Source organism: Macrobrachium nipponense, chromosome 26, assembly GCF_015104395.2.
Source record: "Macrobrachium nipponense isolate FS-2020 chromosome 26, ASM1510439v2, whole genome shotgun sequence".
NCBI classification, from domain to species: Eukaryota; Metazoa; Arthropoda; class Malacostraca; order Decapoda; family Palaemonidae; genus Macrobrachium; species Macrobrachium nipponense.
In genome coordinates, this window is record NC_087215.1 from 28903364 (window position 1) to 28915863 (window position 12500).

The window sequence follows — 12500 nt, forward strand, 5'->3', positions numbered from 1 at the left end:
CCATCTGGTAGCTTTATCCCTTTCGTTCTCGTTACTTTGCCTTTTTGTATGTTGACTAAGGCGCATTTTTCTATTCCAAACTCCATCCTGATGTCCCCAAGATACAATCCTTTCAGTCTGGATTAGGGTATCTATTTCCTTGATGCTCTTACCATACAGCTTGATGTCGTCCATGAACATCAGATGGTTGATTCTGTTGCCTCTTTTCTTGAGTTGGTACCCGGCATCCATCTTCTGTAGTACCTTTGTCCATGGGAAATCAGTGTCTCCTTACGAAAGTAGTGGGGACAGTGAGTCGCCCTGGAAGATCCCTCTCCTGATATTAACCTCCGCTAGTCTTATTCCAGAGCTTGTAAGTATTGTATTCCAGTTGCACATTGTATTTTTGAGGAAGCTGATGGTGTTTTTCCTCTGCCCATATATTTTCAGGCATTCTATTAGCCATGTGTGTGGTATCATGTCGAAGGCTTTCTTATAGTCTATCCATGCCATGCTTAGGTTGGTTTTCCTTCTCCTACTGTTCTTCATTACCATTTTGTCTATTAGGAGCTGGTCTTTTGTGCCCTACACTTCCTTCTGCAGCCTTTCTGTTGGTGGGGGATGGGTTTGTTTGTCCTCCTCTAGGTAGTTGTATAGCCTTTCACTGATGATACCTGTTAGTAACTTCCACATTATTGGTAGGCAGGTGATAGGCCTGTAGTTACTGGCTATATTTCCCTTACTCTTGTCTTTTTTGTACTAAGGATGTTCTTCCTGTGGTCATCCATTTGTCTGGGTTGCATGGTGATTTGAGATACAATGCTGGAGTTTGTTCTGCTATTCGTGGGTGTAGGGCCTTGAGTTTTTGAGCCAGTATCCATGGACTTCATCGGGACCTGGGGCTTTCCAGTTTGGCATTTTCTTTAGTTGGTTGTGTTTGACTGTGTCTGTCGTGATCTCTGTGAATCTTTGTTTTATTCTCCCTGTTTCTTTCTTCCTTGACTTCCTGGAGCCATGTTGCATGTTTGTTGTGTGATACCGGATTGCTCCAGATGTTTTCCCAGAGTCTCTTACTTGGTTCGGCTTCAGGAATTTCTGGGTGGTTGTCTTCCCCTCTTTAGTTGGCTGTATAGTCTTTTCTGGTTGGTTGCGAATAGTTTGTTCTGTTGGTATCCCTTATTCCTGGTTCATGTACCGTTGGATCTTATGTGCTTTGGCCTTAAGCCTCTGTTTTACATCTTCTATTGTGTTGTTTAGTCCCCTCTCTTGTACTTTGTATTTCTCGTTGAGTTCCTCCCTTGTTTTCTTGCTTCTTAGCCTTTTTTTCTTTTTTCTGCCATCTCTTTCAGTTTACTCAAGTCAGATCTCATCACCATGATTTGCTTTTCCAGGCGCCTTTTCCAATGGAGGTTGCTGTTTTGGTTTCTGTTGGTTGTGCTGGTGTGTGGTGTTCGGATCCCCATCAGTTCTGCTACTAATCTTGCTCCTGCATATACCAAGTTATTTGTTTCTGTGATACTGGTGGTGTGTATTATGGCCATTATTTCATTGACCTCTCACTTGTTTTCTCCCTTAATTTCTTGGTGTTGTAGGCTTTCATGGATCTTTGCTCTCTCTGTATCTGGCTCCATCCATTTGTCTAATCTTTTCTACCCATTCCGTCCTCTCTGTTACTTCGTCGGTGTTTTCTTCGTGTGTCGTTGTTTGATACCTCATCCTCCCTGTCGTCTTCTGTGGCATCGTTTCTCAGTTCGTCTTCGTGTAACTCGTTGTCGTGTGACATTTCCCTTTCCAGTTCTTCTCTTTCTGTTGGGGAGAGCCAGTTCTTTTTCTATGTTCCTTACTTGGTCTGCCAGCCTCTGCTCTGTTTGGGGGGTGTTATTCCTCTCATTCCAGATGTGACCAATCTTCTTCTATATCTCTCTCCGTCGGGTTGCTTTCTGATAGCATCTCCATATTTCCTTATTTTCTTCTCTTGTCCATTTCTTCCTTTTTGCTTCTGTAGCTCCAATCTCAGGCTGTTGATTACTGCCGTTGTGGTGATCAGTTGCTGGATGACGACCTCCAAGTACCTGACCGTCTTCCCTTCAATTGGGTTGAATACCTGGTTGCCGGACGAAGCTCCTCTGTTGCCAGAGGTTCCATTTACGTCGTTGTCGTTTATTCCTTCATTTTTTTTCATCATTGCTGAGTTTTGCTATTTAACCCATAGCTGGACCCTACCCCATCAGGGATAGGTACTCATTTACAGCTGAGTAGACTGAGGAAATTATGGTAAAGATCCTTTCCCAAGGAATCAACGCCGAGGAGAGCGGTCACCCATCCAACGACTGACCAGCCCCAATGTTGCTTAACCCTTAAACGCCGGAGCGGTAAATAAAAAAATGACTCCCGTATGCCGGAGGGGTTTGAGAGTGAGCGTGTAAGCGGAAAAAAATATTTTTTTCAAAAATCCACAGCGCGCTTAGTTTTTAAGATTAAGAGTTCATTTTGACTCCTTTTTTTGTCATTGCTTGAAGTTTAGTATGCAACCATCAGAAATGAAAACAATTATCATTATCATATATAAATAATGCGATATATGATAGCGCAAAAACGAAATTTCATATATAATTGTATTCAAAATCGCGCTGTGCGCAAAACGGTTGAAGGTAACAAGTTACTTTTTTTTTTCGTTGTAATGTGCACTAAATTGCGACCATTTTGATATATACATTGTAAAACGATAAAAGCAACACAGAGAAAATATTATCACAAAATAATGCATGAATTCGTAACCGCGCTTACGTAAACACATTTTTTTATTTTTTTTTTTCAAAAATTTCACCATAAATCTAAAATATTCGTCCTAGAGAGACTTCCAATATGTTTCAGAATGAAGAAAAATGATTGAATATTACTATACTGTAAGAATATTAGCTTACAAATGCAGTTTTTCGACCATATCTGACGAGCTAAAGTGACCGAATGTCGAATTTTTTATATATATATTTTTTTATATGCAATTATTTCGGAAATAAGAAAAGCTACAACTTTCAAATATTTTTCGTTTTATTCTACATGAAATTGCGCACATTTTCATATATAAAACTCTATGAAATGCCTAATATGAAACGGAGCAAATATTCCGAGAATGGGACTTACGCATTTCGGAGATTTGTGGCGGAGAATCCGCGCGCGGAGGGAAGGAAAGTTTTTTTAAAAAATTCACCATACATTTAAATATTGTGCTAGAGACTTCGAATTTGTTTTCACGATGAAGATAAAATGACTGAATATACTAGACTGTAAGAGTTTTATCTTACAATTGCGTTTTTCGACCATTTCGGTAGAGTCAAATTTGACCGAACGTGGTTTTTTTTCTATTTATCGTGATTTATATGCAAATATTTCGAAAATGAGAATAGCTACAACCTTCAACTATTTATTGTTGTATTATACATGAAAATTGTGCACATTTTCATATATAAAAACGTTATGTAACGGCTAATTTAAAATGGTGCAAACATTACCACAATCGCACGTATGATTTTTTCGGAAGAGTTACCGCGCGGACGTAAAGAAAATGTTATTTTTTTCATAAATTCACCATAAATCGAAATATTGTGCTAGAGACTTCCAATTTGTTGCAAAATGAAGGTAAATGCTTGAATATTACTAGAATATAGGCGTTTTAGCTTACAATTGCGTTTTTTCGACCATTTCGGTAGAGTCAAAATTGACCGAAGGTTGAAAATTTGTCACTTATCATTTTTTATATGAAAATATTTCAAAATTGATAAAGCTACAATGGGTTGTTGGTTTTTAGTTGTATTGTGCATGAAATTGCGCACATTTTCATATATAAAACTTTATGTAACGGCTAATTTATGGTGCAAACATTACCACAATCGCATGTATGATTATTTTCGGAAGAGTTACCGCGCGGACGTAAGGAAAAAGTTTTTTCATAAATTCACCATAAATCGAAATATTGTGATAGACACTTCCAATTAGTTGCAAAATTAAGTTAAATGATTGAATATTACTAAAAATAATAGAGTGTTAGCTTACAATTGCGTTTTCGACCATTTCGGTAGAGTCAAAGTTGACCAAAGGTTGAAATTTTGGCACTTATCGTTATTTATATGAAAAAATATCTTAAAACTGATAAAAGCTACAATCATGAGTATTTTTTTTGTTGTATTCTACATAAAAAATGCGCACATTTTCATATATAATACTCTATGTAACGGCTAATTTAAAATGGTACAAAAAGTTATGTCAAAGTGACGAAATAATTTCAGAGATGTGTCACAGAATACTTTTTAGTGCGGCAAGAAAGAAATTCGCGCTTGCGCGCCTGCGTAACGATTGTAAACAAAACAACACCTTGATCCGTGAACTCCAGCATCCCCAAGGCGCGTGATTCAAGAGTTTTTGGCTGGTAGGCCTAAAAAGTATTTTCCTGCGAAATTTTTTAAAAAAAACTTTTTCTTGTATGTCGACGTAAAATACGTCCAGTTCGGCGTTTAAGGGGTACTTGACTTTTGGAGTTTTTCATCCTTGACGACCTAACCCACTCCTCCACGGCGCCACACTTATTTTATTATTATTATTATAATTATTATTATTATTATTATTATTATTATTATTCAGAAGATGAACCCTATTCATGTGGAACCAGCCTGCAAGGGCCACTGACAGAGGTTCAAGGGAGTCCTCGCTTATTAAAAAGAAAAGAAATAAATTAAAAAAATAGACAGAAATAGATTAAAATGCAAGGAGAGGAGCATTAGGGTAGAAATGCATTGCATCTTGAAAACGGCGCCAAAGTTTATATTTTTTTTACGTTTTATTACAGAAAATAAAAAACAATCCTCCCAGCTCAGCCAATGAGGATTCCATTGTTCCCTGAATATCTCATCAAAAGATGAAGATAAATTGGATCTTTCATAGACAGTGACCCCCAAGGGAAAATTTTAACCCGGTATGTAACCACCTCTGCGGCATGTTTAGTACAAGCCCGTTTGGGGATGACCGTCAAAACATAAACGAAAGACTGTAAATATCATAAAAGATAATGACCTCCCCAAGAACTATTAGTCAGAGATAACGACCCCCGAAAAACCTTTGGAGGTCACTATCTAGGAAAGATCCGAGAAATTGTTATTTGTCTGCTAAATCTCTGAAGAGTTCCAATTTTCCTTTTAAACTCACAGGGTTTGGAGTGAGCCTCTCAAGAGAACTCAGGTGACCATCAAGAGGTTATAACTCGTTTGCTTAGCATGGTGGAACGCTTCCACTTCTGCTTCGTCCGCTGATGCGACTTGAACCTGGTGCCCGGGTGCCCATCCATACTGAGCCCTCCTCTGCCTCAAAACCTCTTCCCGAAAGGCCCGACACGATGAACTCGCAGCCCTTAAGGACCAAGAACGAACAGCTGATCCGCTTCATCAACGACAGCAGCGCCACCTGGATGGACAAGGTCGCCAGCTGCCGGGAGGCGAGCGATCGGATCAAGAGCCACATCCAGAAGAACACGGAGAGGCGGAAGGACATCCTCCAGATCAACAGGTCGATCAGCAACGAGATCAGCCGGATGAAGACCATCACGGAGAGGAACGACAGGAAGGAGCAGTACCTGGAGAACAAGAACACCTTCCTGGGCGATCACCTGAAGACCATCCAGGAGAAGGAGGACAACCTCCAGTCGCTGATGAAGGAGCTCGCCAGAGCCACGGACTTCAAGGCGGCCGCGCCCTACATCGATAACATCGAGGAGGTTCAGAGGGACCTGGAATCGTACCTGAGATACCTCGAGGACTACCTCCCCAGAGGAGAGAACATAAGTGAGGACATTGAGAAGGCAAGTAGCGAGTCTCTCTCTCTCTCTCTTTTTCAGTTGGTCGAAAATCTTCAGGCGTAAACAGTTTTTTTATTATTATTATTATTCTAAAAGAACAGCCATTATAAGTAAACAGGTATTCTTATTCATGAGCTACTTATATTCTGCACTACCTAACAGATAAATGCAAGGGATTTATTAAAAACCAAGGGAATGAAATCGACACGCCACACTACATAACATTGACTATTTGAAACTATTCCAGAAAGGATATTAATTGAAACGTTATAAGGTGCCAACCTAGAAATTGGGATCGCCCCCAAGATACACGGGAACGATTTCATCTTTCATAAAGAGGGAAATCATTCCTGTAACTAAAGCCCGCCGCTAACGGTCAGTTATACCTGCGCAGTTATCCCCGTACAGCCAAAACTGAACCCATTAACGTTCAGTTCTACCTGCGCAGTTATCCCAACACAGTCAAAACTGAATCCACAAAGGTTCAGTTATACCTGCCCAGTTTTGCCTGCACAGTCAAAACTGAACCCACTTAAGTTCAGTTATACCTGCACAGTCGGCCTGTGCAGGCAAAACTGAACCTTTTAACTGTTCAGTTTTGCCTGACAGACCGACTGCGCAGACATAACGGCGCAGGTATAACCAAACGTTAATGGCGACCTTTATTTTCTAAAAACACCAGATTCTCTTCCTTTGGAATTTTCCTCCTTTATCAGTATTTGATTATATCTATATGCATTGTCTATTACTTTTTTCATAATTAACAATACTAAAAAAAAGTACTTTGGTTATATACATATTATACGAGGCACAAGTCATGAGCTTATCTCCTCCCAGGTTTTAAAGGAAATGATATCTGTTTATATCGTTGCAGTAAGCAGAAACGATGGCGGTTGCAGCACATTTCTGTTCTGTTAATCTAGTTGCACTGCGTGGACAGGATATGACTCAGCAAGAGTTATTTGGGGAGAATTACAAGCGAATCATTTATTTTAAATCAAACCATTGCATCCATGTAAATGGAATACTAAGTTTATTCATTTTGTTCTCCAAAGGGGCCGACTTGGGAGAACATCTCCAATTGAAATACCTTTAATGATAAACTCCTTCTTGGACTTTTCTGATCTTTGTGGCGGCGACTGATAAAGAGGCGAAGATACAGCTCCGTTTCCTTTAGGGTTAAAAGCTTCCTAATATAAACGTCAGTTGTTTAGACATAAAGGTACAGAATCTAAAATTAAGACATGTGCTAAATAATGTTCGTCTTGCTATACTAATGCCCTTCATCTGGTCTAAACAGAATGTTCTTGGGATGAACAAGAAGTTTGAAATCATCCAAGATGTGCTCAGCTCCCCGGAAGAAGGATGCAAAGACATCGCCGCAGCAGAAACAGCTGAGCTGGACAGAAATGAATACCTCATCTTCAATCCTTCCAGTGATCGACATGACAACATACCCAGTGAAATCATGGTGAGTTAACAAGAGGAGCCGTTGTAAAAGAAGTGTCACATTGCTACAAAAACACACCATTGCCTGCCAGGTGTCTATTTGTGGGGCTAGAATAGCAGAAAATGAATCGGCTGCATGTTGCAAGAATTATAATCAAAGTTGAACCAGGCTAACTTAACGTAACTTAAACATCCCTCCATAGCCGGATACCTCTCCTTAAATTGCCGCATCCCGCGAAGTCCAGCCAAAGCCCAAATAGATCTGCCTCGTGTGGACTCAATCCAAGAGCCTTCCAGAGGGTAAAACTGTCACTAAGTAAGCACAACCGTCATGCCTCATTTCTGGATCCTTTCCGATTTCTCAAAGACAAGTTGAATGGCAATTATTGCTGTAGTTATATTTCTAAATGGAAGAAAGCTAAAAATAATGGAAGCAAACTTCTTTCGCGAGTATTAAAAACACTGTAAAGTATGGAACTGACCTTTTCTTTGTCAATTATTCGCTCCACCAACACATTTTTGGACCTTATATTTCTAAATGGAAGAAAGCTAAAAATAATGGAAGCAAACTTCTTTCGCGAATATTAAAAACGCTGTAAAGTATGACTGCCTTTTCTTTTGTCATATTCGCTCCAACACATTTTTGGACCTTATATTCCTAATGGGAAACTGGGATAAATGTAAAGACCTTCAAGGGGTTGTATCCCCAACTGATAGTATCTGGATAGGGCCCCTGACCTTCGGTAAAAGGACCTGCTCCCCTGCAGATCTATACCTCTAAAGGTGAAGAACATACCTCAATCGAAAACAGAGTCCTTGCCCAGATGGATTGAATTAGTTATAGGTTTTAGGCATAATGCCAAGCACTGGGGCAACTAAGGACGTTCAGCGCTGAGACGAAAATGGACAGTGAAAAGGTCTGAAAGGTGTGACAGCGGAAAAGCCTCAAAGCAGTTGCACTATGAATCAATTGTTAGGAAAGGGTGGAAAGTAAGATGGAAGAAAGATAACATGAACGGAGGTACAGTAAAAGGAATGAAAGTAATGCCTACATTGCACCACATGAGGTGCATTGACGGTACTAACCCTCTACGAGGTTGCCCAGAAGGAGCACTAGAAATGATTGGCAGCAAGTTAATGGAGAGTAGTGAAAAGTGTTAGTGTTTTGTCACCTCGGCTTCAAATCGGGAGACTTGGAGGATGGGACCTATGTTAAAAAACTAATAGACAATAGATGAAAGGACCTGTGGTTATCCTTTGGCGCATTTCGCAAGTAAATCCTCCTTGAATTTTGCCAGATTAATGGTAGGGACAATTCAGAAATAGCTCCCAGTCCCGGATTTATGGGTGTGTTTGTAATCTCGCTGTTTAGAAATACTCAGGATAAGCTGAAAGTAGAACATTTGAATATGAGAACCCTTACTCAAATTGTTTGTTTGTTTGTATGGTGTTTTGACGTTGCATGGAACCAGTGGTTATTCAGCAACGGGACCAAAACGGCTTTACGTGACTTCCGAACCACGTCGAGAGTGAACTTCTATCACCAGAAATACACATCTCTCACTCCTCAATGGAATGGCCGAGAATCGAACCCGCGACCACCGAGGTGCGACGCTAATACCATACCAACCACGCCGCTGAGGCGCTCTTACTCAAATTGAACAGCAGAATAGGTAGAAGGCACTTGGGTAATATGGGACGGGCATTTAATGGATTGGTTATGAAGTTGAGGTCTTGAGGAACAAGCGCCGGAACCCATCAGGATTGTTCAGCGCCCTCATGAAAATGAGATAAATAAATTAGTATGACAAACTATGAATAAATGAATGATAATAGTGTTCACACATGAACGTAAAAAATGAAGAATGATAGATGAAACCAATAAAAAAATATATCGCAATTTTATATTAGAAAATATAAACTTTATAAAATAAAAATGACTAAAATCTTTACTAAATATACTGAACTCATATCTCATTGAAATAACCAGATTCTTTCAGAGGTTATCTACCTCATTGAAAATTTCTAAAATAGTCTTCCCTGGGATTAAGTACTTTACCCTAAGGTGATTAAATCTAGGACAGCGCGCCAGCAGTGCTCAACGGATAGCTGACCATCACAGCGAGCACAAACTGGGCCACTGGCTCCCTCTAAAATATAACTAAGGGTGCTAGATGCACGATCATGGCTAATTTTAGCCTTAAATCAAATCAAAACTACTCAGGCTAGAGGGCTGCAATTTGGTATGTTTGATAATTGGAGGGTGGATGATCAACAAATCAGTTTGCAGCCCTCTAGGCTCAGTAGTTTGTAAGATCTAAGGGCGGACAGAAAAAGTGTGGACGGGCAGACAAATATTCATCTCGATAGTTCTCTTTTACAGAAACTAAAACCACTTTCTGGTGGCTTTCCACCAGAGGTCTGTTAGAGGAAATTCCAACCTGACAGCAAGATGCAAAGATTAGGAGAGGATGTTATATTTCTTCACAGCATCTTGTATCTCTGGCTGATTTTTCCATACTTGAATTGCTTAACAGTTGCTTTCTCTTTATCTATCTTTCATCTATTCTCTTTACGTTGTGTATAACTTCTTTCAGGTGAAGACAAAATATTGTTTTTCAGGAAGTTTGTTACATGAAGTAAAAGCTTTCAGGCTTGTTCCTCTTACCTTGAGAGAAGGCTAAAGTTTGTAATAATCAACTGTCAACTGCAGGAGCCGAATCAGTTCACACTGAAAGCCTTTCACACATAACCATTTTTAAAGGGTCGGGAGTTTGTGTGTCTGAATAAGAACATTTGATATATTTAAAAGTACCAAGAATATTTACGTAAGATATATGTTACCCTCTATGTCTTGTCTTTATGAAAGCTTTTGAACGTAATTAATATTGTTTTCACCTGATAATGGATATGAATCGCATGAAAATACAATTTTGTCCATTTATTCATTGAAAGTATCATCTGACTTACTGTACAGGCTGAACACTTGAGGGACATGAACAATGATATGGAGAGACTGATCAGGCAGCAAAAATTATTTGCCATTCAGTCTTGCCAAGGAAAGAAGAGACTTGCCGAGATCTGGTTCTCCCAGGACAACGAGTTACTTCTTGGTCACTTGACAGAACAGAAACTGCCTCCATATGCCTACGCTATAAAGGTAAGATGTTGCATGATGACGGTGCTTTTACTAGACTCCTGAATGTTACATTAGACTTCCAAAGTTCAAGTAAGAATGACTCGTCATTTTGTATGTCTTCAATGATAAACTAACCTGTCTTTCAGAAACCTATGTGATACAGATTTTCCCCCGTAAATATAAGCAAATTTCCAGAAAAGTCTCAAACTGTCATGATTATCTTTTAGTATCCGAGATGCGTGCTAATGTGCTGATTAAATTAATTCCTCCAACAAATCTTTTTGGTAATCTGGAAGAAACGTGACTATGCTGAGCTCAACGCTTGCTAATTTTTCTTCCACCGCCCCCACAGCACAGCGAAGTCATGAAGCTGTTAGATCCCGCCTCGGGAGTAACCTTTTTGGAACTTGGCAACATGAGGTCAACGCTCGGCAGCGTTTACATTCGCCTTCTCCCGGACAATATCAGATGCCAACAATTCCTACTCCTCTGCACTGGAGAGAAGGGTCGCTCCTACGCCAAAACGAGACTTCTAGAAGTTGGAAATAAACACTGTCTGAAACGGGAATACGTTCGCTTCGGAGACTACGAGAAAAACGACGGCACTGGAGGAAGAGCGCTGTTCTCGGATATTACCAGAGAGAAGGAGAAAACAGACCCTTGCAGATGCTTAGCTGGGGCGGTTCTGGGGGAAGTGCCAGGGCAAATGGAGACTGGCAGCCAGTTCATCATCTGCACCAGTGACACCCCAGACTCTCACCACGAAATATGCGCATTTTCGGCCTTTGGGAAAGTTTATAAAGGTCTGGATGTTCTGACTAATGCGATCAGCCAACTCCGAAACCTGACGGACATCTCCATCCAGAGATGTGGGGTCATTCTCTCGGTCAACAATTCCCGGAAGAGGTCGAGGAAATTCTCAAGGAAAAGTGGCAGAGGAGGATTTTATGAGAGTCTGGATTCAGTCCAGTCTTTTTAGTCACACTAATCTGGTGATTAATTAACACCGACGACAAATGTAATGAGGTCAAATATACCTGACGCGAGCTTTGGTCATGTGGTCTTTCTTGCAATTGTCCTATTATTTGCACAGCAGTATGCTAAATGGAGTCGAGCACATTACTCACTATCCATCTTTTACAAACACCTCACATCCAATCTTTTACACATCACTCACTATCCATCTTTTACACACATCACTATCCTCTTTTACACATCACTCACTATCCACCTTTTACACATCACTCATTATCCACCTTTTACACATCACTCACTATCCACCTTTTACACATCACTCACTATCCACCTTTTAAAGGTCCCAACTAAACAAAATCTGTAATGAAAACAACCCAACAAAGAAGAGGCCAAAGGCTCTGCAGAATGAAAGAGTACGAGATGACTTTAAGTAACCCTTTTCTTCTCCATGATATCTGAATCTGTTCTACTTTTTCTTTTAACCTCGTACTTACAGCCTACTTTTTTTTGTTTTGGGGGGGAGGGGGGGGGTGGGGGTAGACCTGGCAATCGTTATCTCCAGCCAATGTCACTGAAGTTTACTACATCTGGCTTCTGATTGGCTGATCCATTTGAGTGGCTCCCTCTGGTGAGACTGGGAGATGAGCTGCATAAGATTCCGCCAGTCACTACCAGCTTTATAACTTCATACAGCATTGTATAGTGTTTACATTCTTAATTCACGTACATGTGGCCGTGGGTATGTGTAGTCTTATATTTGTGCATGAACGTATGGAATTCTAAATATACTAGAGAGTTTGTATGTGTATCTAAACATAATGCATTTCTGTATATATATCTCTCTCATCTTTTAAATATACATACACACACACTTATATATATAAATATATATGTATATATATATATATATATATATATAGATAGATGATAGATAGATAGATAGATAGATAGATAGATAAATCTGCCTGAAGTCTTGTAACCATGTTATTTTACTTAATCATCTATCTGGTTATTAACTTTTTGGCAGTGGGAAAATTTCTTATCTCCCTTATGTTGTTCTCATTTTTTCATTTGCGTAAATGCATTGTTTAATCCTTGTTCTTCGATAAGAAA

General features: G+C 39.8%; 1 protein-coding gene across 1 annotated transcript in view; it reads left to right on the forward strand.

Moving 5' to 3' along the window:
* Positions 1–11466, forward strand: part of LOC135200105 (uncharacterized) — a 15201-nt gene extending 3735 nt beyond the window's left edge. Inside the window, exons 2-5 of the mRNA XM_064228431.1 lie at positions 5181–5827; positions 7125–7295; positions 10251–10433; positions 10765–11466. Of these exons, the coding sequence (XP_064084501.1) occupies positions 5282–5827; positions 7125–7295; positions 10251–10433; positions 10765–11391 (1527 nt within the window). The 5' untranslated portion in view covers positions 5181–5281 and the 3' untranslated portion in view covers positions 11392–11466. The remainder of the gene's footprint in view (positions 1–5180; positions 5828–7124; positions 7296–10250; positions 10434–10764) is intronic.
* Positions 11467–12500: the final 1034 nt, after the last annotated feature.